We start from the raw sequence: 26,336 nt of genomic DNA on the forward strand, positions 1-26,336 counted from the left end.
GCTTACATTCTGGGGAGAGAAGACAGACACTATGAATAGATTAGTATGTATAGCATATGCCAGGTGGTCATAAATGCTAGGGGAAAAACAAAGCAGGATATTGGAGTGCCTGAGTTAGGGCCTCATTGAGAAGAAAATATTTTGGCAGAAACCTGAAGGAGTTGAGGGAATTAGCATCTGGATATCTGGGGGAAGAGGATTCCAGGAAAAGAGAACGGTGAGTGGAAAAGGATCTGGTGTAGGTGGGTGATGTCTGAGAACTCACTGGCAGCCAGTGTGGCTGGAATGAGACTGAGAAAGGAGATATTGAGGCTGGAGAGGTAACATGATGGAGATGTGGTTGGGAAATTGTGTTAGCACTTTGGCTTTCATGCTGTGTGAGATGGGTGGCTACCAGATGGTTTGGATAGATAAGCAACATATTCTCACCTTTTAAAAGGATCTCTTTGGCTGCTATTTTGAAAATATATTGTAGGAGAAAGAAGAGAAGGACATAAGCATGTAGGAGCCAGGGCTGCTTAAGAGCTACTGCAATAATTCAGGCAGAGACAGCCTTGGTTTGGACCAGGGTGGTAGTGGTGGAGGTGATGCAAAGTGATCAAAATTTAATATATTTTGAGGTAAAACAGGATTTGGGGTATAAGAGAAAAAGAAGAATCAAGGATGACACCAATACTTTTGGTGTGAGTAACTGGAAGTATAGACGTGCCATTTACTGACACGAGAAAGGCTGTGGGAAGAGCAGGTGTCAGGGAGAATATCAGGAGCTAGTTTGGATATTGGAGTTAGTTTGTATATTGGGGTTAGTTTGATTGTTAATAGACATCTAGATGAAGATGGTAAGTGGCAGATGTGTGCTTTTGGAGTTCAACAGACAGGTCCATCTGGGAGAAGAACTCTGGGAATTGTCAACATATATATGGTATTTAAAGTCAGGAAGTCACCAAGAGACAAGTGTAATAGAGAAGTTCAAGAACTGAGTCCCGAAATAGCTAACATTTAGAGACTGCCGAGATGAGGAACATTTGTCAAAAGAGATGAAGAAGGAGAAAACTGTAATATAGGAGAGGACCAGGAGATTGTGGTGCCTTGAAAGTCAAGGGAAAATAGTATTCTGAAAAGGGTAGAATGAGAAACTGACTCACATGGTGTAGAGAGGTCAAATAATTGACCATTGGATTTAGAAATCAAAGAGAGTGATCTTAAGAAAAGACCCACTGGAGTGTTGGAAGTAAAAGCCCAATTGGAATGGGCTCAAGAGAAAATAAGAAGAGGAACTGGAGGCAATGGTTATAGACAACTCTTTTGAGTTTTGCATAAAGAGGAACAGAGATAGGATGGTAGCTGAAGGGGTATGTAAACTGTGGGGAGAGTTTTTAATTTTTTTTATGTGACAGATAACTCAGGATGCCTCTTCCTAGTTCAGAGTGTAACACCTCTTCTTGCTTTACTGTGATAGCCTCTTTCTGCCTCAAAGGGTTAGGCATTTATGACCAAATAAATTTCCTCAAAATGCCCTTCTAAATTATGAAAGCTTTCCCCATCCCTATCTTTTGCGAACAAATCTTTTAATGACAATTCAATAATAATCTACCAAATAGTATTAAATTCCTTAGCTTGGAAGTCAAGGTGAAAAAAAAAATCCGATGTCTACTCTGCCCCAGCAAATCTGGTCTCTTCTCTATATACCGTTTCCTATCTTTGGGGCTGTTGTTGTCAACCCTCTGTGTAAACCCTGACCTTTACCCTCCCTGTCTCTGCTTATAATAACAGAAGTGGGGCTTCGGGGCCCTACTCATAGGGTGCATGTTATATGATCCCTTCATTGGTGATCTGAGCTAGAAAAATACTTCTGTCATCTCCACTGCTATAGTATTTATCGTGAAAGGCATTTTCTGCTTAGATACTGCTTTATATGCTAGATATTTTTGTGTCTTTCATGGTGTCTACCCCAAAGCACATGAATGTGTTACATGAAAATATGTTGAATAAATAAATGAGCACATCTCAGGTCTGCTAACTCCAAGTCTACTGCTTTCTCCTTTCACCATTCTGCTGTAGCCTTTGGTATGATCCAGTGTTGCATTAAATATGAGTGCTGCCTACATCCCTAGCACTATGTCTGGAACAGCATGGTTTAACCTACATAGAATTAGGACATTTTCAAATTTTGAGGCAGCTCAGATCCTCCTGCTCAATAATCAGGAAGCTTCACTTTTATGACGGTACAAACCAACATTTGGTCATAAACTGAAAGGAAAGATGAGATCTGAGAATTCAAGTGCTCCTTTAAATCTTTGTTGCCATGGAAGACAAAAGCTTAATGAAACATCTGTCCTATTCAAGAGCTAGTTTTTTGGTGTTTTATAGTTGTAAAATTTAATCATAATTCAGTCTGCAAAAATCAAACCTTATGCCAATTTCATTAACATTGAGGCAAGTTTCATAGTCATTAATATGCTCTCTCAGGAGGAAAAGATAGTTGTCTGCAGTTAGTTTTTGTTTAGTTCTTATGAAGGGCTTAAATATCTCATTAATCTTTCTTAATAACCTAGCAAAATAAGTAGAAATCATTAACCCTGGTAAAATAATAGAGAGTTGGGGCAAAAATTCCTTGCTTAAATGTGTTGTCAGCTGGGCATGGCATTATTGTAACCTTGAGGATTGTATTATACCTTTATGTTGTCCTGTAGAAAATAATTGAATAATGCCAAATATAGACAGATGTGAGGAACTTTACATTCACACCACTCAGTTTTCCCTGAGACAATAAAGAAATATTTTATGTTGAGAAGGATGGATTTTGCTAGGGCATTTTATGTTCTGTTTAGTAGATTAAAAACAACCCTTTTTTATTTCTTTACTTGTATTTTTCTTGTCTTGCAAATTATAAACCCATTGTGGAGAGGGAAATACCTTTGGTTTCACTAGAATGTTTCCTTAGTGTTTGGCTTCTAGTGGGACTTCACAAATGTTGACTAAAGGACTAAATTAGTTGTAAACAACACTGAACTCAGACCAGCCAAAAGGACTAAATTATTTTTCACATATATTTTGTCAGTGAGTATTCAAAGAGAAGAATGATTCCAGGTATGAAAATGAGAAATGTGTGAAAATCAGCATTTTACATGTATAACAAAAGTGACTTTTACCAAGGCACTCTGCCAATCTTCCTTCAAAATAATTAGCATGCAAATTGGAATTCATATTTCATGCCCAAAAATGGTTGTTGTATAGATGATTATTGGTGTGTAGGTGGTGTTTACATGGGTGTGCAGATGTGTTCAGAAACTCTCGATCTATGTGGCACTCTGAACAACCCAGCCTGTATTCACAGATGAATTACATTTCATTCCCCCATTATCCTGTGCCACAATTGCAGCTTGCATATTTAAACAGGTGTACCAATTTATTCAGAGATAATTACATATTTGAGAAAACAGCTTAATGAATTACTTCACATTTGAAATAAGTAACTTCAATGAACTAGCTAAACAAAAGATAAAGGTTTTCTGGTTAGCCAAAACTTCCTTTGGTTAAACTTTCCCTTCCTCGGGGGGTAGGAGGGAAAGACTTCATTCTTCACTGTCTTTCCAATTTTGACCTTCTGTCCAGTAATCTCAATTCTGGATGATTCCAAAACAGTGAAAAAAAAAGTAATTTCATTCTAGATTTAGCAGATCTAGAATCCATTTGGCAGGTGGGATGACATGGAAATATCTCTTGGCTGAAGGAAAAGAAGTAATGCCTAGATCTAGGACCTGGATATTTACCCAGACATTTGCATAATGTCAATGACAAAGAAGTATGGATCCAATTTGAAATGCTCCTTTCCTAGCCAGAAAGCTCCTTAATTAAGAGATACCAGCAGGGCGCATGGCTATAGGCTTCCTATGGGATATGACATTTTAATTTTTTTGCCTTGTCACCTGAGGATCTTTTCAGATTCAGACCTGGCAATACTTTCCTAGCTCTGTTTCTTTCCTGTTACCGTCTTTTTTTCTCTCCTGTAATAACCTGCTAACAATGTAAGAAAGTTGTCAGAATTTCAAGTGCCTAAAAAGTTACATCTTTTCAATCAATGAATAAGATTATATAAAATTAAACATTTTAAATCTTTTTCTCCTGAGTCTTAGGTTTCCTTCTCATTACCTTCATCTTCAGCCCTTAAAATTTCCATTTTTAAGCTGTGAGCACTTCATAGAGAATGTCTTCTCCAGTGTGCAAATTTTTTTTCCAACACTAGATTTTCTTTCTGAACTGCAGTTAGTTTCCTTGTCCTGGAACTTGTCCTTCTGATGGCCACTTTTTCTTTTTTCTTTTTTTTTTTTTGCTGTTTCTGTCTCTAATCTCCCATCTAAAATCTTAGAGCATATATTTCCTGTAGAGTTCAATAGGCCTGAGTTTCAACCCAGACTATGACACTTTTTGGTTTGTAACTTGGACAGTTTCTTGTTCTCTCTAAACCTCATTTTAATAGGATCTACTTCTTGAGATTGTCATCAGAACAGAAATAGAAACCCAGTGTGTGTGGTCTGTTTCCTGCCTAGGGGTATGCTGAAATAATTCAATGCTAAAGACATCTATGCCTAATAATCAGAGAAATTTGTGAGAGACTGCCAACCCAATTCCCTTAGAAAACTTGTATTCAAGGAAAAGAAAGAGTCCTGGTCCAGTGTGTTCAACCAGTTCAACTTGATTTCCAATTGTTTAACAATTAGACCACAAGTATAAACTCACCTCTCTCCTGAATGACCAGCTTCAGTCGTCCAAAAAACCTTACCTGACTGTCTACTACCTTTCTCCAGTTTGAACTTCAATGGATGCTGATCCATTGTGATCCCCAGCGGCCTAGGAGAGAAACTTGCCATGAGCTGCCAGCCAGAATAACGGTGAGTCCCCTGACTACCTGCAAAGGCCACTTCTACCCAGCTCAACCCTCTCCACCTTGCCAACTTTCCCACCTTGCCACCTCCCCAGCACCCCTCCTCCCCATTCTCTTTCCCTAAGAGAGCCTGTGCTTTGCTGCACTGACTAAAGAAATATGAAGGAAGAACAGGTCATACTTTCAACCTGGCACGTAGAAACCACCTGCAGCCTGGCGGGTAGAAGCCACCTGCGGGTGTCTGGTTCTCCCTTTGGTGGCTTGCGGGCCCTTCTCCCTTAGTCTCAAACATATCTAAGAACACTTGAGATCTACTGGCCAACACTGGCACAGGCCACCTGGGAAGGCTCTGGGGACAGCCAGAGGCTGCACTGGGGTAGGTGGGGTGGAGGCAGAGCAGCATGGTCAGACCTTGCCTGTTCAGTTGCAGGGAAAGGGTTAAGAGAGACTGTTGTCATTCTATCCGTCCTCCCCTGTCCGCTAGCTCTCCTCCAATCCCAGGACCCTCTCCAGGGCCATTCATAAACAGGAGGAACGTGCATCTCCCAGGCCGGGACACCTTGGCAATCCCTACTCCTGGGGGTGCTTTTTCTGCAAGGACAAAGTGCCACCTATGCGAGTGGCGGGTCTGGAAGCCGCCTAGAGGGGCGGCCGGCTGCCGAGCCAGGCCAAGGGATTAGTGGTGGGCGGCGGGCATGGCCTGGACGACGCGGGACCGCGGGGCCCTGGGGCTGCTCCTATCGGGGCTCTGCTTGTGCGCGGCTCAAGTAAGTTGCGAGTGACTTTGAAGGGTGCTTTTCTCACTTTCTCCCTGTCTTTTCTTCTCCAGCCCAGCCAGACCACTGACGAGGTAAGTTGGGGGCAGGAAGTGTTTGCATTTTTGAGGCACACACGAGGACAAGTGGGGGCCTAGCGGTAGGGGAACTGTGAGGAAGGCACGGAGCATCTCCAGGGCTCTCGGACCCACGCTCCCTCCAGCCTCCAGCACCTGCCGCGACCAGAGCCCTAGATGCCCCTTTGGTCTAGGAAGGGGCGCTCCTCCCTCACCTGGATCCTCCCCACTGCAGACTCTGGCGCTGAAGGTAATAGGTAACTCGAGACCTACGTTTAATTCTTAGCCTGTTATTGCTTCTTATTTCCCCACCTCACCCCCTCCCCTGCCCCCACTCCTGGTCACTGTGAAGAGCAGGCCTTGCTGGAAAAGGCGGGAATCCAGGCAAGCTCCCTCTCCTTCTCCTCCAGCCCGCGGTGGCTGCACTAAACCCCGAGTCTAGCTTGCGGTGCTGGCGGCTCCGGGATGGAACCGGGCGGCCTGGCTCGCATCAGCATTTCAGCAGCTTCCCAAAGGCTCCAGCGCCTCCTCCCTCCCGCGCTGGAGAGGACCTGGCGGGGGCGCTTAAGCGCAGCTGAGGTTTGAGGTTTCACTTACAAAGACCCCATTGTAACCTTTTTGGTCGTTGGATTTTAGAAAAACAAAGTTTTCCTTGATGAAAGAGTCTTTCTTCTTTTTCTTTTTTTTTTTAATTCAGAAGGGGGAAAAAAACCCACATTCCCTAAGCAACTTGTTCATACTATTTCAGACGCCAGGATTCCCTCTAGCCCCATCAAAACATAGCTGTCTGCCAGCGATAAAAGGGGTCACACCCCAGGGTCAGTCTGAAATTTGGTGTAATTTTGAAGCGAGATGCAAAGACCTAATTCAAGGGACTGAGGGAGTGTCACTGCGGGTAAACCTGAAATGAGGCCAGGCACTGCTCTCACGGCTGCCCTGCCCTCCTCCTCCCAAATCTTTCCCTCAAGAATAGCCCCCACCTCCCCATTCCACCGGACAAAGATCCTGGTGTGGAGTCTTTGTTCTTGGCTGTTACATTCTGGTCAAAACACTGACATGCAGTGACTGATAAATCGAGGTACCGAATGACCACCGTTTTCATTTTTGAGTCCTTTTGAGGATAAAAAGGCGTTAGCCCTTCTGTTTTCCACAGCTCCTCTTTGGTTTAATGCACTCTGCAGAGGTGAGATCCAGTGAGAACTCCCCTACCTTGGAGACTTCTATCTTGCTCTAGCCCACAGTTTAGCTCATTAGAATATGGCAGAGACCAAAGCTGCGCTTGCTTAGAGGTCTGAGACATTTTTGTGTTGGGTTTCAAAAACCCGGCCTCCTCCGGAAGGTATCTTTTACCCGACAGAGGCGGGGGGCTTCAGGACACCGCGCTTATTTGCTCCTGTTGCCCGATCTGCTCCATTAACCTGTGTCTGCTATTTTTGCCAGAGAGGTCCCCCGGGCGAGCAGGGTCCTCCCGGGCCTCCGGGCCCCCCTGGAGTTCCCGGCATCGACGGCATCGACGTAAGTTTCTATCTCCAGGTCACCTCTGTTCCTCAGTCCTGCCTTTTCCTATTCCTTTCCCAGGGCTCCTGTGGGTTTTTAGAGAAGACCAGGGTCTCCCCCTCCCGCCATGCCACTTAAAGGCAGAATCGGATGTGGACGAGAGTTGGGGGTTGGGTCCTAGGACCCCGGAGATTTTTGGCGGGGGAGGTGTCCCTGTTGGTCATGAACCTCCACCTTTGACCCTTACCCCATCCCCATCCCCATCCTTGCGATGAGCTGTCCTGGGATCGTCCCAGTGGGGTCCCCAGCCTGTCCCGCTCATCGACTGCTTTCTCTTTTTCTACTACCCCTCCAGGGTGATCGAGGTCCTAAGGGTCCCCCGGGCCCACTGGTAAGTTGGTTGCCGCGAATGGCACTCCACTTCCTTCTTTTAGACATGTTTTGCAGCCCCCTGTGTCCGAAGGGTCTCAACTTTGCATCTTTTTCTTTCCTGTCCCTGCACCCTCCTCCTCCTGCTCAGGGTCCTGCAGGTGAACCGGGAAAGCCAGGAGCTCCAGGCAAGCCCGGCACACCTGGCGCTGATGTGAGTAGACGAGTGTTGGGAGGGTGCCCAGCCCGGGGTGTGTGGTGGGTATGCGTACGTACATGTGTGTGTGTGTGTGTGTGTGTGTATGTGTGAGGAGAGAGAGAGAGAGAGATGCTGTGCCTTTAAACTTGGCCTCCTGCCAGCGCCTGACTGAGCTTGGAGCTGGCAGCTTTTGCAAAAGGAATCCTGAAGATGAGGATACCTCTCTCCAGGCGCTGGCATTTCCTCGTCTTAGAAAACAGCACCGGGTACCGGTTTCCTGTCTCTAACCGTGACCTCCCCGTGTACATTGTGAACTCTCAGCCCCACTGCGGACACAGTGGGTACAGGTGGCAGTAGATTCTACTGGCCTCGGCTTCTGGGCTGTGAGCCCACTGGCAGGCTCCTGGAGGCTAGCCTTCGCTCTTGCTCTTTCACTGGCACTCCCTGGATTAATTTAGAAAAAGAGCCTGCAGGTAGGCAAAGGGTAGAGCACTCCTAAATCCCAAGGAATGCGAAAAAGAAAGATGCACTTAAAGTGTGCGGGGATGTGCGGGGATGGGGCGGGGAAGGAGAACATCGACACATATCATCAGAAAACTAAAAAAAAAATTAGTTTTGAATGTAGAATTCGAAAATGTTCCTCTTTCCATGGAGATTTTCTGGCTGGCATTACTGGCAGAAATGAGCTGGCTGGGGTTGCATGAAGATTAGGAACCAGCAACCTTTCTCCAGTTTACCCCCATGTCTATCAAATGCTGAGTTATATGGTAAACCTAACACTAAATAATACTTCTTCAGAGTAAAATGACTTCAAGACTCTCAGCTTCTCCTCTTTCCATGCATTCTAACAATATTTAATGAGGTCCTGCTAAAGACCAGTCCTTGACTTTGTCCCTGGAATATTAAGTGAAGAAATGGCGTCTGTTCTTAGAGAGCATGCCATGGTGCATCACTCAAGTTATTCTTCAAGTTACCACTCTATGTGTTGTCCAAAAACCAAAGACTTTTCTAAATGAAAGAAAGCACCTGAAAACCTCTAATTATGATTTCTAAGAATTTTTGACTACAGTTTAAGACAGACGCTTCATTTCGAAAGAAAAATAAATAACTGGATTTTTACTGTTATTAAGATGTGCTTTCTTTGTCAGGATTCCTGTAATGAAGGTGTTTTCTATATGATTTAGTGTTCGTGGGTTTATTTTGTTTTATTTTGTTTTGTTTTTTTGAGACGGAGTCTTGCTGTAGTCGCCCAGGCTGGAGTGCAATGAATGGCGTGATCTCGGTTCACCGCAACCTCCGCCTCCCAAATTCAAGCGATTTTCCTGCCTCAGCCTCCCCAGTACCTAGGATTACAGGAGCCGGCCACCACGCCACACTAATTTTTGTATTTTTTTTGTGGAGACAAGATTTCACTATGTAGTGTTTTAGGAAATAGATCTTGGTTTACAAAGCCCCTAGTTTGAACTTTCTGTGTATGCAAATTAGCAGGACAGGAGGCACCCAAGACTAATATTTACATAGTAAAAACTGAATCTCAAACAAGTGTTTGTATTAATATAATATGAACCGAAATAATATAACTTGTTGGCAATCAAACTCTTTGGAACATCGATAATTGCCTGAAATTGTCATACCATAAGAAAAAGAGTTGGATAAATGCGGCCACTGAGCAAACTAGTAGCCTAATGTAGCTTGAATTTATTTCTATATTTCTTTGAAACTTCAATCAGCTCTTTGTACTGGATGAAAAGAAAACTTTCTGACTAAATTTAAAAAATTATTTTGGTAAATAAAATATTTATTTTGTATTTCAAAAATTTATTTTGGTACTGAAGCTTAAATGGGTCATCTGAAGCCTTGTCTTGCTATTAAGCTGCAATATAATGTCAGACAGAATTATATAACGTCAGATAGAAATCTAGGCTTATCTGTCCACCAATTTAATAGTGCTTTTGTAGCTTATTCAACAGATTCTTCTTCGCCTTATACCATGGTATCATAAAGACAATTCTCCACTCTAACAGAAGTTTTGGATAAACAAATAAAAGTGCTTTGAAATTTTTAGAAGTAAAACATAGAAAACAGTTTCAAGTAAATTTTTCTTTGTTTATATTTGCAGACTCACAGTGTAGCATAAACCAGATTTCAAATATTAAAAGACGTAAAAGAATAAGCTGTCTTAAGTTATTGAACTTTGACCTCAGGGAGAAAATGATGAGCACATTTCGTCAGTCTGCTGGGACAGCAGAGGAAAGCAAAAGAGACAGAGAGGAAAGGGGAGAAAAAAGAAAATCCATGTATATGCCAGTATTTTAGGCATTTTCTAGATCTCAGGGAAAATTAACTGTACTATATGCATTTACGTAGAACTTTTTCCTTAAGCACTGCCACAGATATTTCTTTTAACCACACAATAACCTGGAAAGGATTGGTCTAATATTACTTTCCATAGATAAAGAAACTGTATAATTATGAAGAAAAGTGGTTTCCTCAGAGAACTAGGGTTTAGTAGCTAAGATAGCAAAATAGTACAGATTTCTTGATTTTTAGACTCCCCAGGCAATTCTGCCTTATGCGGATACAAGTGAGGTTCTTAATAGATGAGAGAGAATAGCAAGAATAGAGAGAAAAAGCGATAGTGAATTTTTAGTACCTAAGTCACCTACCAAGAAGAATGATATGAATAATAAAAGCCATTTGTAATTGGTATTTTATAATTATTTTTAAATATTGGTATGTTTTGTATTCTCTGGCTTTTGAATTGAAGCCACATGAGACTCCTGGAACTGAAAAGTTTTCTTATTCCACTCTTTGACTGATTTGACATTAAAAACAAATCTTTTACTCTAACTTGAGAATGGACATCTTTGAGAATAATGAAACACAGTAACTGGATCAGAATTTGCTGTTTGTGTGTCCTTGGCCATAGGTGAGCTAAGTAAGTAGGAGAGCTTCAGCAGTCCTTTCTTGGTAGATGAACCTGAGTGTGCTGGTAGGACCTTAAACCTCCAATCTCTTCATCTTCTGCTCTTTGGGTCATTACAAGGCTTGTTTTTTGGTAATGTTAAAAAATGGTTAATTGGATGATGGTTGAAAGAATCAGAAAGGAACCCTGTTCAGAGTTCATTATCCTGTGCTGGATGAATTTTTGGCAGAAAATGTAAATGAGTCATAGCAGTTATGCTTTTAGGGTATGCCTTGAGTCCTACCAGCTGAGCTGTTGGAATGCTGGAAGGAAATCTCCATTGAGGACTGGTATTCTCTGCCAAACAGTGACATGAAGTTCAGAACACAGTCAGCTTCAATATTATCATGTATAGAACTTTGTATGAACATTCGTGTGAAGGTAATTTTTTTTGCTACTGGTAATGTTTTCTTTTATTTCTTTGAAATAGGAATTGAGGGTCTTATTGCAAATTGGATTTTGAAAATTATGTATGTGTTATGAGTGTAGTCTGTGTATTTCAATTCGAATCTGTCCTTTTTTCAGGTTAAGTTGATTTTTTATTTTTATTTTTTGGCTTATGGACATGTAAAATTAGAGAAGCCAGAACTTGGTTCTAACCTTAGGACAATTGTGCTGTTTTCAGCAATTATATTAATAGATAGATTAATTAATACATATTTTCACATGTATTATTTGTTGTGACATACTCAGAGAGATCTTTAAAAACAGTATTTTATTCTTTCTTACAACACCTATATGAGATAAGAGGAGGAATTAGAATAAAGTATAAGAATTATAGCTAAACCATGGGAATTTTTACAGGAAGAGGCTAGGTGCTTTGTATTCTCTGAATGTATACAACTATTATCTGTGGCAGATGTTTTATAGCTAGGATTGGGAGTTATTAAGAAATTATTCTGAAAGGTCAGTCTAGCTACAAATATTCAGACATTGAAAAAATGTGATGAGACCAAGAAGTACAGTGCTGTGGTTAATACCTAGATTTTGGTTTGCTTGTTTGCAGGACCTTTTCTCAATGAGGAACAGCATCTAGAACACTGTGCAGTTAGGCACCTTGCCCATGATTCACAGCTGCTAAGTGGTCGGATCAGGATTTGAGCTGAATATAAAGATGATGTGGAGGAACAAGTGTAATATCTCTCCACCTAGAAGGACTCCTTAAATTTATTGTATATGGTAATCCACATCTTGAGTGGTTAGACGCCACAGCAACATGTTAGGACTGTAAAGGACATGTGGTTCTTGTCCTCAGGGAGCTTATGGTTTTCTGCATAGTTATTTTGTAACAGGTGTCACTGTAACATCTGGCACCAGAATCCATTTTCAACTTAGTTAAAAGAACTTTCCAGTGATTGACATAATTTATCATTTCTTATGGAGGATTTTTTTTTTTTTTTTGAGACAGTCCTGCTCTGTAGCCAGGTTGGAGTGTGGTGGCGCAATCTCAGCTCACTCTAACCTCTGCCTCCTGGGTTCAAGCGATTCTCCTGCCTCAGCCTCCCAAGTAGCTGGGACTACAGGCGCGTGCCACCATGCTGAGCTAATTTTTGTGTCTTTAGTAGAGACAGGGTTTCATCATGTTGGCCAGCATGGTCTCGATCTCTTGACCTCACGATCCACCCACCTCGGCCTCCTAAGTGCTGGGATTACAGGCTTGAGCCACCACACCCAGCCTATGGAGGATATTTAAAATATGAAGTAACCTGAAAACAACCTACAGGTTATCCAATAATTTACTTGGTTCTGCTTTATAGTTACTGTTCTCCAATCTCATCAGTTATTCTAGTCATAGGTTGAAGAGTGTTAGTTGATTGTGTGTTTGAAAATTGACCAGAATTCGTCTTGGAGGGTTTATGCATTAAGTGAGAGTTAGAGGATCCATTAGTTAAATATGCCTAGAGGTTTATAAAATTTACATGCCATATGTGTGTCCAGAGTGCTCCTGGATGTATGGTTTGGTTGTGAAATTCCAAAGCAAACATTTCATTACCATAGGTGCTTAGCAACTAATCACGTTGAGGCTTGTTCCCAAATTACAGTGTTGTAGTTAGATTAGGGCTCTTGAAAATCAAAGGCAGTCTGTCAAAAATTCTTTTCTGTGTGTGTTTAATACTTTTCTTCTTTGGTAAATTTCCAGTAATTAACATTTTCAACTCATTTTTTTTCTACTTCCTTTGATTCACTCTGTGACATTATTAGGAAAATTAATTAATGTAGAGAAATGTAAAAATGGTGGCCAATGAACTAGTTTTCTATGTGAATTATGTGAAGGAATTTTATTGATATTTGTTTCAGACCATGACAGACTAAATATGAATTTTGGTGATCAGTTTTTAAGTAGGGCTTTCATGTTTTTCAAGAGATTCATCTCTCAATTGATATTGTTTGGGTCTTGTTCAAAATCTTGATAATAGAGTTTATAAGATACTTACATAGGCATGTATGTATATGTACACACATATATATCATGTTCATGTTTTAAAAGGTAAAATTTCAAGATTACATTGTAAATGACAGCATCTGAAAGTGTCAAAGAGCAAAGAAAAAATTAAAAATAGAAATGTATCTTTACCAAACATGGAAATTCTTGTATACATGTGATATTATTATTCTTTAATACGTGTTTTATATGGAGGATAATGATAAAGTAAGTACTAGAAGGGAAAATGAGAATGTTTAGAATATGTATTTAATAACTGCTTTAGTATTAAATATGATATTACAAATGTGGTTTATAATAATAGACTTAAATTTTACATACCAAGTGGCATACATGAATATATATACTTAATTATAGCTATTTTTACTAAGAAAAATAATGTAGAAACATGCATGCTTCAAATGTTTCTACTTTAAAAATTAATATTCTTTGATGAGCAATTGCCATTGCTAGAAGATGGGTAGGGGGCTGTTAGTGACTATAAGGCAATAATGAAATTTTTGTGTTTAATTCTTATTGAGGAAATATTTTAATGACTTCCAAGACATTGTCATCATGGGCTAGGGGGCTGTTAGTGGCTATAAGGCAATAATTAGATTGTGTTTAATTCTTATTGAGGAAATGTTTTATTGACTTGCAAGACATTGTGGTTGTATAGTTAGAAAGAGATTATTGTCTATTTGACATAAAAAGGAATGAGACTGCAACGTGGATGAACCTTGGTAACATGTTCAGTGAAAGAAGGCAGTCACAAAAATCTACATAGTCTATGATTCTATTCATGCAGAAGTCCAGAATAGGGAAATCTATAGAGACAGAAAGTGGTTCCTTTGGGCAGGACAGATAAGGGACTGGGGGAGGTGATAGTTAAACAGTATGGGGTTTCTTTTTGAAGTAATCAAATTTTTCAAGTTGACCATGGTGATGGCTATACATTTATGAGTATATTGTAAACCACTGAATTACACATTATAAATAGATTGCATAATCTGTAAATTGTATCTCAATAAAAATATTTTAAAAAGATTATTGTCCTGTAGAGAGATACATAGTATTTTTGTTTCATAAATGAAGTAAAGGAGGTAAATAAACCTGAGTAAATGGCAGAGTCAAGACCCACTAGTTTTAGCTATTACAACATTGTAATTGCTATGCTGCATTTTTTTTTCAAAGCAGAGACAAAAAGCACTAAATTATTGAACCCTGTGATAAACAGTGCAGTTAGCAGGAAGTTAGAAATATGATACAATTTATCAAGAAAAAATAACCACAACACGCAAACCTTAAGTTAATCTTCACTTTTGAGTTAGAATCTAGGAAGGTACTTCTTTATCAATATTTGCATCATACATATATAACCATCTTGTAGATGATTAATAAATAAAATGAAAGTTTTCCACCTAGTGGTTTGCCTACGGATATTATGATAGTTCTAACATCATTGTCTTGTTCTGTTAGGGATTAACAGGACCTGATGGATCCCCTGGCTCTGTTGGACCAAAGGGACAAAAAGTAAGTTAGCCATCTCGCAAGCCAACTAAGTTATGAAGCATCTAAAATACACTTGTTCAACTAAAATTGTGTTTTAAAACACCATGATATGGAATACTATGCGGCCATAAAAAGAAACAAGATCAATTCCTTTGCAGCGACATGGATGGAGCTGGAAGCCATTATTTTAAGCAAACTAATGCAGGAACAGAAAACCAAATACTGCATGTTCCCACTTATAAGCGGGAGCTGAATAAAGAGAACACTTGGACACATGGAGGGAACAACACACACTGGGGCTTGTCGAAAAATTGGGGGTGGGAGGAAGGAGAGCATCAGGAAGAACAGCCAATGAATGCTGGGCTTAATACCTGGGTGATGGGATGATCTGTGCAGCAAACCACCATGGTACATGTTAACCTATGTAACAAACCTGCACATCCTGCATAGGTACTCCTGCACTTAAAATTAAAGTTGGAAATTAAAAAAAAAAACCCTAATGGGGTGTTTAAATGGTTTCAATATTTATGCAGTCTTCATATCTATATATTCATGCTATGAAAGGTCAGTACAATTGAACTATTTTTATTTTTAGGGAGAACCTGGTGTGCCTGGCTCTCGTGGATTTCCAGTAAGTAAATGTATAGCTACAGAACTGAAAATTTCCTATCTTTAGGTAAAATTCTGCCATTATGAAATTTTTTAAATGCAGTTTTCTGCATAATATACATGACAAGTAAGTTGATGACATCTGCTATGATAAGCATTCCTACTGTGCATGGAAAAATTTTAGAGAAATCCGAATGTACAGTAGAAAATGTATGTTCTATTTGCAGGCGATATTTCACAATAGACAATTTCCTCTCTACCTGCAATGATAGAAAACACTTCTTGCATAACAAGAGCAAATCTAAGTATTCAATCTTTAGACCATAGTATCATACCACATTCTTCACAACTGGTTTTATCTCTAATGAAATATCAACTAATCAGATATTATCACTTGCCTGACTCTCTGGACAGTCTTTTTCTACATTTGCACAGTGTCACAGGCGTGTATTATTTGTGTATATGAGGACTAGGTTCTTAGGCTGCTTTCCCTATCTATTTTGCTCTTTGTTCCAGTTTTACTCTTGTCATTAATTTGTATTTTTTATTCTTTTTTCCTATTTGTGCTATTTTCTTTGCCATGTTTCAGCATGTCAACTTTTCCATTATAAGCCTATTTTCAGAAGTGAACAGCTTGCTGGCCTTTCTCCCAGGTTTTTCAACTCAGCTCTTAATCTCAACATCTTATAGAGATGCCTTTTTTGTTTAGTGAAATTTGTTGAACATCTACATTTCTGATAATGAAATAACTTACTGATTACTTTGGTGTTTTCAAGCATAACACTTATTTCCTGAATTAACCTATGTATTAAAGTGTTCAAACGGGAATCATTTTCCCAAGAATGCCTTTTAAAATTCCCACTGATTATTAAAACATACTGTCCATGTGAAATTCTTGCTTGTTTTGCCAGCTCAACTAATAAGAAATAATAATATCATTAACAGTGCATTGATTCTGTGGGATGCTTGGTATATGGATATTTTAGAAAAGCAAGTCTGAAGTGAAAAGCTAACATGAATATTGTATCACAGACAGCTGTGCATAAAAGCTGTTCTAGCCAATGTAGGAGAGAAAAGAATAATGAGAAGTCACAAGGGGAAAAAAAATTGAACTTGGAAATTAAAGAGAGAGAATAGAGATCTAGGCAGCTGATAATTCAGTTTTAATTTCAACAAGCATATTATTAAGTTTTGTTATATACTAGGCCCTGTGCTACGAGTTGGGATAGGAAGATGAATAAGATGTGGTTCAATCCTTGATCATATAAAGTTTGGTGTTGCTAAAGAGATACAAATGTAAAAAAGGAAATAGAATGACTAGCTTAAAAATAAAATATAACATATTAAATTAGTTTCCCATTGTAGGTTACTTCAGGAGTGACATCATTTTATTTTCAATATCTACTGGATTTAGTGTCTGAAAATACAGCCCAATCTTTTGAAAGGGAGTTGTGTTTCTGATCCTTTTTTGTGTCTGCCTCTCTGAGCTAGGTGTTTGTTTGGGGAACTTCTAAACATAATTTTTTAAAGATTGTAAAACTGGAATGCATTTAATGTAGGTTTCATATAAAATGCTGCAAATGGATAGTCTTTAAACTCTCCAGTTGTAGTGCACCCCTTGGTGAGTGATGGTAAGTTCTCCTGAGGGCAAACATGGATGGCTTCTTTACTGTGATTTCCTTAAAAAAAAAAAAAAATTGGAAAAATACCAGTTAGTATAGACATCAAAGAAATGTTTGAGGAGCTGAAATAAGCTTCTGCTTTCTTTAGAAGCAGAGCCATGTTTGCTTTTCTTTATCCAGTGCTTTCTTTAGAGTAAGCATCATTTTTAGTAAGGATTTATGGTTTAACTGAGTTATATCTACGTTCATATTTATACTAAGTATAAACCTCGTGCTATAAACATTTTTATTGTACTCTTTTAGGGCCGTGGTATTCCTGGACCCCCTGTAAGTATCATTTCATCATTTATTTTATACAATCTATAAAAATGTCCTATTTCTCAAATTCCCACCTTACTTTTCTACTAGCAGTCTACTCAGTGGTGTTTATAGCATTCTACCTACAAGATCTCAGGTGGCTAACTAAGGATAACACCCTTATTCTGCTAAACAAAGTATTTATTAATTTAGGAAATTTCTGCTTTATCTTAAGTAATTAAAGGTTGGTCAAATGAGTTGTCTCATTGGAAACCAAAGCTAATACAGAAATATAATTCTATTATTTATCATATTTAATATCATGTATGATAGATTGTAAAAATATTCACAAATGACCATTTGCTTTTATTTGTTGACTTCAGGGTCCTCCTGGGACAACAGGACTCCCTGGAGAGCTTGGCCGTGTAGGACCTGTTGTGAGTACCACAGTGCATTTTGATAGACCTTTGCTGATTTAATAGAAGATGTTACTTGGGAAAGCAAATTGTCCTAACTGAACATTTCCACTTGCAATCCAAAACATAGCAGATGAATTTCATTCCAGTTTGTAATATTGATGTGAACCAGGAATAATAATCATTTTTGCCAAATGATTTAAATTTTTACCTAAAGTTTTCAGCTAAACTTTTCTTCTCAGCTTCTAGATTGTCAAGTAAGGGAGTGTCATCCTCATTTTACAGACTCTCAGCCAGGACTAGAGTCTAGTGGCTTTTGTATTAGACTCTCCGCATGAAATAAAAGGAAATAGCTTGAATTGTTACCATGTATATTTATGTTAGGATCATTAAACTAAAATTCAGTCAACAAAATTTAACTTCTAACATTAAAGAGCTGGACTTCATAAAAATGTCTCATATAAAATGCCTCATATTGATATTAAGTAAACATTTCAAAAACATTGACATAGTGATGTTATGTGAAGGTGGGTGATTGTAAACTCATTATGGGAAGGAGTCATGTATCATATATCTTGTTTGTTCCTCTACATGTGTTTACTGTTTGGAAATTTATTTAGTGAACAAATGAATTAATATAAAATGATTGTAAAGTTAAAATAATTGTAAGATGCTTCCGACTTTTTATGGCAGAACATCAAGAAGGAAAATGTGCCAAGAGTAAACATTGGATGTTAAGAGTAATTGGAACCCATTTCCATCTGAATGGTTTGCTTCAATGTAGCTTTCTTTGATTTTCTGACCCATTGCAAGAGAGTGCAGTGACAGACCAAGTGACAAACTGTAGGTGAACAGCACTAGCAAGAGTCAGGCACTGCAGAGATTAACCTTCATTTCACAGCTTCAGACTGAGTGCAAGCCTTCTTTTGCACTGATTAGCCGGATGGCACTAGCAGTATTGGTTGCTCTGGGTCCTCTGTAAATCAACTAGAAAAATAAGTAGTGTTTCCAGTTTGTTTTCAGAGTAGATAAAATGTTCGTCCTGTAGAGAAGAATTGGCTTTGCTTTTCCCCCTAGCCTTTCTCTGACTTGTTTTATTACCTCAGTGAGACTGGAATGCCTTTATTATTCTCATTTTGTAGAACTAATTGGATTATGGGCCACCCATTGATTTTAGTGGCAGGTCTATGCATGGCTGAGCTCAGTAGGAGTTTCCAGTAGTACTGTTTTCTCATGCCTCACTGGTTTTATGTACTGTGTTTTGACACATGTATAACCACTATGTCACAATTTTCAAATAACTTAGGGTGACCCTGGGAGAAGAGGACCACGTGGACCCCCTGGACCCCCAGGACCCAGTGTAAGTTATTTGCAGCTTGAATTTCTCTATGTCTGAGAGTCAAGGTTGAAAAAAATCTAAGAACCCAAAATGGAAGTTCTTATTAATTAAGTAATTATCCCAAATTTCCAAACCGGCTATCAATTTCTTCATCCACCCAGAGTATGGTTCTTTTTAGGCCAAAAAGTAGAGGAATCACAATAATTTAAAAGATGGTTTTTATAGGGCAAGACTTACTCATTACTTTTGAAGTCCTTAGACAGTTGTGATGTCTCAAATGCTCAAAACTTGGATATAAATGAAGCATTTTCAAATAAACTAGTTTTTACAAAGATTTTCCTAGTAAGAAAAATTGTAAGAATAGGAGTTTAAATAGAAGATAATTCATATTTTTAATTTATAATTCAGAGTTTCCACATTTTCTATTTTGCCTCTTATTTCATTTCCCTCAATGTCTTCCCAAAATAATCTACTGCAATTTATGGTTCTCCAAAAAGAACATGCCCATGAGTCAGGATTTTAGAATATTAGCTTATTATCTGCTCCTATTTTTTATATTTTATTAAACAAATATATCTTATATTTTTGTCTGATTAGATTTCTATTATTAGCATGTTTGAATTCATTATTTAATTATATTCTCAACTTTAATATTTTATTTACTTTAGGGAACAATTGGCTTTCATGATGGAGATCCGCTGGTAAGAGGCTTTCCGTTGATCAAAATATAGTTTCAATTCAAAGACCATATAGTCTGCAGATGAGTTTTCTTTAAAAGATCTCCCTGGAATATACTATGTGTCCATGTTTTCCTTTTACTCAGATGGCAGAGCAGTCTGTAACACTAGTGGACTGGTGGCTTTCATCTACTCAGACTAATAATTTTTCATTATAGATATTATCTTTGTTTTTCTCTAATCTTTTTACATTATGACTAAGGCATGCTTTTCACTAGAGCATCCAGGTTTTAAAGAGATAAAATTCAAGTAACTTCCTTTAGGATTTATTTTACTCATATATTAACAAACACTCCAATGATAGTGATAATGTGCACTAAATGCCATGTAGGACCATTTGATGGGAGACATGAGCCTCAGGATGGGGCTAGTCCAGTGGAATGGGAAGGGGAAATAAATCCGGTCATGGTACAATAGGTTATCTGTAAATACATTTTCTTTAATAAATTAGATTTGAAATAAATATTGCAAAATATTAACATTAATTTGATCTGGATGGTAGATTTATGGGGGAGGGTATTTGTTATATTCTCTACACTATTCTGTTAGCTAGAAATATTTCTGGGTTTAAAAGTGAAATAATAAAAAAGGAAAGGGATATTTTGAATTATTTAATGAATATAATCGCAATGGAGTTCTGTAACTGGAATCCCTTTAAGAAAGACTTTGTCACAAAGCAGGAGCCCTAGTTTATGCACTCTGCATGTCTTTCTTTCTCTCTGTTTCCTCTCTCCCTGGCAGTGTCCCAATTCCTGTCCACCAGGTCGCTCAGGATATCCAGGCCTACCAGGCATGAGGGTAAGAGAATAACTTCCAGTATTTTATCTTTAAGAATATTATCCCCAGATAAAATGGAGCCTTTACTTTAAGCATTAGCCTCCCCGGTGCAGAGACCTCACTTGGATGAATCAGGCAAGTAGTGGTTATTCAGTCCTAGAGACTCCAGCTGGTCCTGACATGTATTTATAACAAGACATGCATGTTTAATCATAAGATGTCTTTCTAGTTCAGGGAAGAAATACCAATAAAATACATTGGATTGAGTTACTTTAAAACACCAAATTAAAATTCAGAAGTTTGCTTCCTGGCTGGGTATAGTGGCTCATGCCTGTAATCCTAGAACTTTGAGAGACCAAGGTGGGAGGATCGCTTGAACCCAGGAGTTCGAGACCAGCCTGGACAACAGAGGGAGACCCCTATCTCTATAAAAAATAAAAAATTAGCTAGGTGTAGTGGTGTGTACTTGTAGACCTGGCTACTTGGGAAGCTGAGGTGGGAGGATCACTTGAGCTGGAGAAGTCAAGATTGCAATGAACTGTGATTGTGCCACTGCACTCCAGCCTGGGTGGTGGAGAGAGACCTTGTCACAAAAAAAAAAAAAAAAATGTGCTTTCTATTAAGGAAGATAGTGGTGGGGGTAGTTGGGGGGGGTTGTGTACATAATGTATTTGATAACTTTTAGTTTAAAAAAAATTGAAAAACTGTGCAAAATAGGAAAAAGAGACTTTCCAAAAGTATTTCTCTGTCACTGTAATTACTTCAAAATTTTCCATACAAACAAAAAATAAATACAAAATTATGGGGCTAAATTGCCTTTTCTCTCTCTAGTCTCTGAGTCTAAAGAGATTTTGAGAAATTCCAAACCAATAGTGCTCTGCTATGATCTGGAAGGCCCCAAGGCACTGGTTTTCCATTAGGTTTTTTCTAAGGGCAGTTTTGGTGGGTTCCCTCAACTGCAGAAGATTGGGGCCTGGACTGGTGTCCTGTTTTTCAAAAAGACTTCTTTCAGGGGTGACAGTTCTGACAGTCTTCATTTTGGGATGCTTGTCTCACAGTTTTTTCTCCTATTACTACCCAAAGCAAACAAATGCTTAGGACAAGTGGCCCGATAAGAAAAGACAGGGACCTTCTTTTCATGCAATGAAGCTTTCACTCATCGCCCTTTATTGCTTTCCCTTTGCACTTAAAAATTGTACACAGAAAGAGGCAGAAGGTTGTACAGCAGAGAACGTCCACTTATACCAGCTCTTCCTCCGTCTCCAGGAAGGAGGTGGGAATGGAGGAGGCCAAAGGGTTTTCACAGCAGCCTTCAGAGAACAGGGGATAGCCAGCTGAGCTTGGTCAGGACTGTCACTTTTGAAAGGTTAACTTACTGGAACTAGAGAAAACTTAATGCTCCTAACTCGTGTGAGAAAGTTGGGGAAATAGGGATCCAGGAAATAGTAAGCAAGTATCAATGAATCACATTGCTGAACTAGATAATGAAGTGTTTGTTCTTCTAGAGAAGTGTTTTTCTATTAACTAAAACTGATATTAATTATATATGGCAGTCATGTAATATACATGGTGCTGTTAAGGTAATTTAAGGCACAAATTTTCTTTGTGACATAATCCATTTCTAGTAACACATTGGCACTGATTTAGGGAAGAAGGATCACTTTATGAGACTTCTGACAACTTTCTTCACCAAACTCAGGACAATTACATATATATATGTATGAGTGTGTGTGTGTGTGTATACACACATATATACATATATCACTTAATGTTTATTTATTTTGCATCTGTTAGGGTCATAAAGGGGCTAAAGGAGAAATTGGTGAACCAGGAAGACAAGGACACAAGGTAAGGAAAATGAGTATTTAGTGAATAAATTGGGATTAGGAGTTAGTGATCACTTTCATTATGAGAAATTAGGAATCATAGGAAATAATGAACCATGACATTTTACCCTTCTTTTTCAAATAATAATTAACAAGTTCTAAGTGGATGCATCAATATCTGACTACAAATCATATTGTAAAGTTGTCAGTTACAAAACACACTTACAAATAAGGCACCAGGCATTTTCATTTTTTTTCTGTGTCACTATCTTTTCTTTTCAAATCAATCACACTCAGCTTTTTTCCATGATGCTGTGATAATCCAAAATTAATTAGATAGTTGGTTCCACTTCACCAGACAAAATTTTATGACATTTGTAAAATTTTATGACAAGTGTTGCTGAGACTAGCAGACAGAGAAGTTGGTAATTGGCTTATTGCTTCTCATCTCAAGTTCTGAAATAATTTATCTATTTATTTCTGACCTCATTTCAATATAACCTAGATTTGGAGTAAGCTGGAGGTTAGTAATAACTTATGTTAGTATCTCGATAGAAACAGAATCCACAGCACAATTTGCATTGCAGCTGGCATGCCCTGCAGAAAAACTAAGGCTGGGATTTAAAGCAAGGTAACCTATTTGCCCTTTTTTCATCCACTAGTGTAAGTCATCTTTAAGTATCTAAGAATTTGACTTCCTGCATAGTAGGTTTGGTCTCAGTAAATTTGATAATATTTTACAAAGTCAAGTTGTTCTTATTAATGCAGGTCCTCTTGACTTTTTTTGACTATGTCCTTCTACCCCTTTATTGGGTAGTGACAGAAGATTAGTTTGTTTCCCTTTGGAAGTCAAGAACTTGAGAGGCAATTTATCAATATCTTCAGGGATTAATATCCTTGAACTTCTTAGTTAAAATCAGTCTGTTAAATAACCTCAAATAATCAGGATAAATAGACCAATTTTCTCTACCCGGTTTCAGTTTGGACATGTATTTTAAAAGTCTTTTATTGCATAGGCTGTGACAGTTAAGGCATTTTATTTATTTGAAACATAACAGCTGGGTTCCTGATATCAAATTGAAGAAAATAGAAAAAAAACCAAGTGCTTTGGAAATTTTTCTGTGTGATCACTCTTCTACTCAATCTTAAAAATTTTCATTATAAATTTTGACAAAAATAAAGTACCTTCTATGTGCCGGGGTTATTCTGAATACAGGGGACACAGAAGTAGAAAAAAAAAATAGGTCCAAGCACAGGAGACTAAATTAAATATGTTGTAGCCATATAATAATAGAACAGTAGTTAACTACAAAAAAAAACAGGTGTGTACGAATATTAAATTACATCAAAAGATATTCATGAGGTATTCTATGCAGTAAAGCAAATGTAGTAGACTTCTGGTATTTTTGATGTTTGTATCCCTTTCTCCTTCTCTTGGTGATGCTTTCCTTTGGGGAACTTTCACTCCCCTATCCCACAGGATTTGGAGATGGAGATGTTAATCCAGGTGCCCCTCCACTTTACCATGAAGCTAGTCTTCCTGGTATTTAAACAAGTTAATTATCGAGACTCTCAAATTTGGTTTGGTCTTCAGTGGGAAACCTACAATTTTTTTTGGTATGTCAAGTAATTGATCAAAATTTACTCTGAAAGTTGTTGAAAATTTCTTTCACATTTTTGTGTCACTTAAAAGTGTAAGTGATGATGTCTTTGAAAATCGATAGAATGGTCATAGTTCATTGCAGAATGAACCTTGAAAGGGTGAGCAGGTAGACTGAACTGAAACTGGAAACAGAATGGTAAGAGCTTGGAGGCCTGAATTAATTAACATGTTTTGGTATTGGCAGCATCATATAGCAGATCAGTAGAGCAGAAGCGAAGTCTAGAGCCAATAACCATTTAGTATATGTTAGGATGAATTTTGAAACCTTTGTGGAGAGAATCTATTATTGGAACAGTGGCCAATTACTGAGAAAAAAGAAAAAATATTTCTATGTTTTGTTTTACATCAAAACAAATTACTGATAATTAAAGATTTCTACATAAGAAGTTATAACATTACTAGAGCAAAAATATAAATAAATGTATATTTTTGGAGTGGAAAAGGCTTTTCTATGAGTGACATCAAAGGTTATAACCCATGAAATAAATGACTGATTTATATTAAAATATTGTATATGGTGCAAAAATTATAAGAAAAGCTAAAATGAAAATTATGAAAAAATATTGTAGCTTATGAAAACGTTTTCATAGTATAATTAAATTTTTTTCTAGTAATACATTCTCCCACACTTGACACACACTTGGAACATAAATGAGTACCTTTTCTCTCTCTCTCTTTTTCTTGGTATCTTTGTCTCTCTTCCTCCTTCTTCCACTTTAGAAAAACTTTGAAAGGATAACATTTAAATGTTACTGGTATTTATAGTTAAATGGTGGGATTTGGGTGACTTTTTATATGTATACTTCTCTGTATTTTCTAAATGTTCTACAATTACTTTGGAATACCCATATAAAATAATTTAAGAAAGTAGAATAATTCAGGAGTGACCAAGTGAACTTAAAACATACTGAGTTAGACCAAGCCTATTTCTATGTTCATTTGCTAAAATAACATTGGGTGTGCTTTTCTCTGTTGTTTTTTTTAGGGTGAAGAAGGTGACCAGGGAGAACTGGGAGAAGTCGGAGCTCAAGGACCTCCAGTAAAGTATTTTTTAAAAAATATTTAACTAGGTTATGTGAATTCTTTTTTTTCCCATGACTGTTGGAATATTTTCTATTTAGCAGTTGAATGAACAGCATTCCATGAACTTGGTATCCTCTATTTTTCCACCATGCCAGCATTGGAGGATAACTACGATAACTACTTTTTCAAAATAGGAGAGGGTCCTCACTATATATTCTAGAACATTTTTTTTTAACAGAAAAACTCTACCTATAACTACATACATTCACCTACCAGATTTCAGGGCCAGGCAATTGAAAAGCAAATACTAAGCACAAGAGGATGATACGTATCTTTTATGTTCTATTGTATTATTGCATGATATAATGAGAACATTTTGTATATTCTAAATATTCAGTAGGTATATCATTTATTGGATTAATGTAGCTTATTTAAGTATGTAATCATTATAATTAACTAAAACATTCTTAACTGCTCATAATCATGTCTTTTAATAAAAAGTTAGTCCCTTGTGCTTTCACAGATTTCTGCAATAATATTCACAGTAAGGTGATTTGGGGCATCATCAAACTTCAATTTGAAATGTTGTCAAATCAGAATTTGCATTACTTTTGTATTACATTAAAATGAATTTGTTATACTTTTTTCTTGTTAAAATTAGTAATGACAATTTTGGAAATAACAATCGAAGAATATTAAGTAAGCATTGCAGCTAGCCAGAGTATAGACTAATGTAAAAGATGAGGTCAGGTATTATTCTTAGAAACTGAAGAGTTAAAGAAGACAAACAGAACACCCTTCACCTGCTCTGCTCTTCTCCACAGGACTGGCTGTTTAAAAAGGGTTCAGGGAGCTGCGCAGATTAATGTTTAAGGGAATTTAAAGTTTAAGGGAAATTAAGCTAAAGGAAGTAAGTCAGAGGATCTGGAAGAAATGGTCTGTGCTTTTAAATTACATGAGAACCTTCAGGGAATCTGTTTGTGTCCAGGGGCGTTTGTTTCAGAAGTTTGCCCTCCCCTGAGTGTTTGCCATATAAGACACTAGGGGCTGGACTCTGTCTTGCAGGTGGGAGATAGCGATACATGGTATAAGAGACATATGCCATATGCTTTTTTTTTGATCTGATGAAAATTTGGTAGGAATTTAAAGGTTTGTTTTTTTTTAAGCCATTCCCAAAGATTTTCAAAACAGGATTTTGCAAACAACATTCTAAAACTATGTTTTCAGGGATTAAAAAATCTGTGCTGGGTGCTGCATGGCTCAGGTGGTCCATTGAGGGATATCCGTTAGTGCTTGATGACATTCTGGCATCTAGGAATAGGTATGCCAAATTTTAAAAGCATGTA

General features: G+C 38.0%; 1 protein-coding gene across 4 annotated transcripts in view; it reads left to right on the plus strand.

Annotated features, from left to right (window-relative positions):
- Positions 1-26,336, plus strand: part of COL9A1 (collagen type IX alpha 1 chain) — an 88,745-nt gene that overhangs the window by 15,382 nt on the left and 47,027 nt on the right. For 2 of the 4 annotated variants that reach the window (XM_012471881.3, XM_064360926.1), the window contains exons 1-13: positions 5,434-5,652; positions 7,158-7,232; positions 7,570-7,605; positions 7,735-7,797; positions 14,649-14,702; positions 15,277-15,312; positions 17,216-17,239; positions 17,593-17,646; positions 18,932-18,985; positions 19,633-19,665; positions 20,443-20,499; positions 22,273-22,326; positions 24,953-25,006. In XM_012471881.3, coding sequence (XP_012327304.2) covers positions 5,581-5,652; positions 7,158-7,232; positions 7,570-7,605; positions 7,735-7,797; positions 14,649-14,702; positions 15,277-15,312; positions 17,216-17,239; positions 17,593-17,646; positions 18,932-18,985; positions 19,633-19,665; positions 20,443-20,499; positions 22,273-22,326; positions 24,953-25,006 — 666 coding nt within the window. In that variant the 5' untranslated portion in view covers positions 5,434-5,580. Of the gene's footprint in view, positions 1-4,808; positions 4,893-5,433; positions 5,653-5,714; positions 5,736-7,157; positions 7,233-7,569; positions 7,606-7,734; positions 7,798-8,656; positions 8,908-14,648; positions 14,703-15,276; positions 15,313-17,215; positions 17,240-17,592; positions 17,647-18,931; positions 18,986-19,632; positions 19,666-20,442; positions 20,500-22,272; positions 22,327-24,952; positions 25,007-26,336 lie in introns of those variants that run through there. The other 2 variants (XM_012471880.3, XM_064360927.1) reach the window with 2 other exon arrangements.

The sequence above is a fragment of the Aotus nancymaae genome, unplaced genomic scaffold, assembly GCF_030222135.1.
Source record: "Aotus nancymaae isolate 86718 unplaced genomic scaffold, 86718_ANA_hifiasm-v0.15.2.pri h1tg000040l, whole genome shotgun sequence".
NCBI lineage: Eukaryota > Metazoa > Chordata > Mammalia > Primates > Aotidae > Aotus > Aotus nancymaae.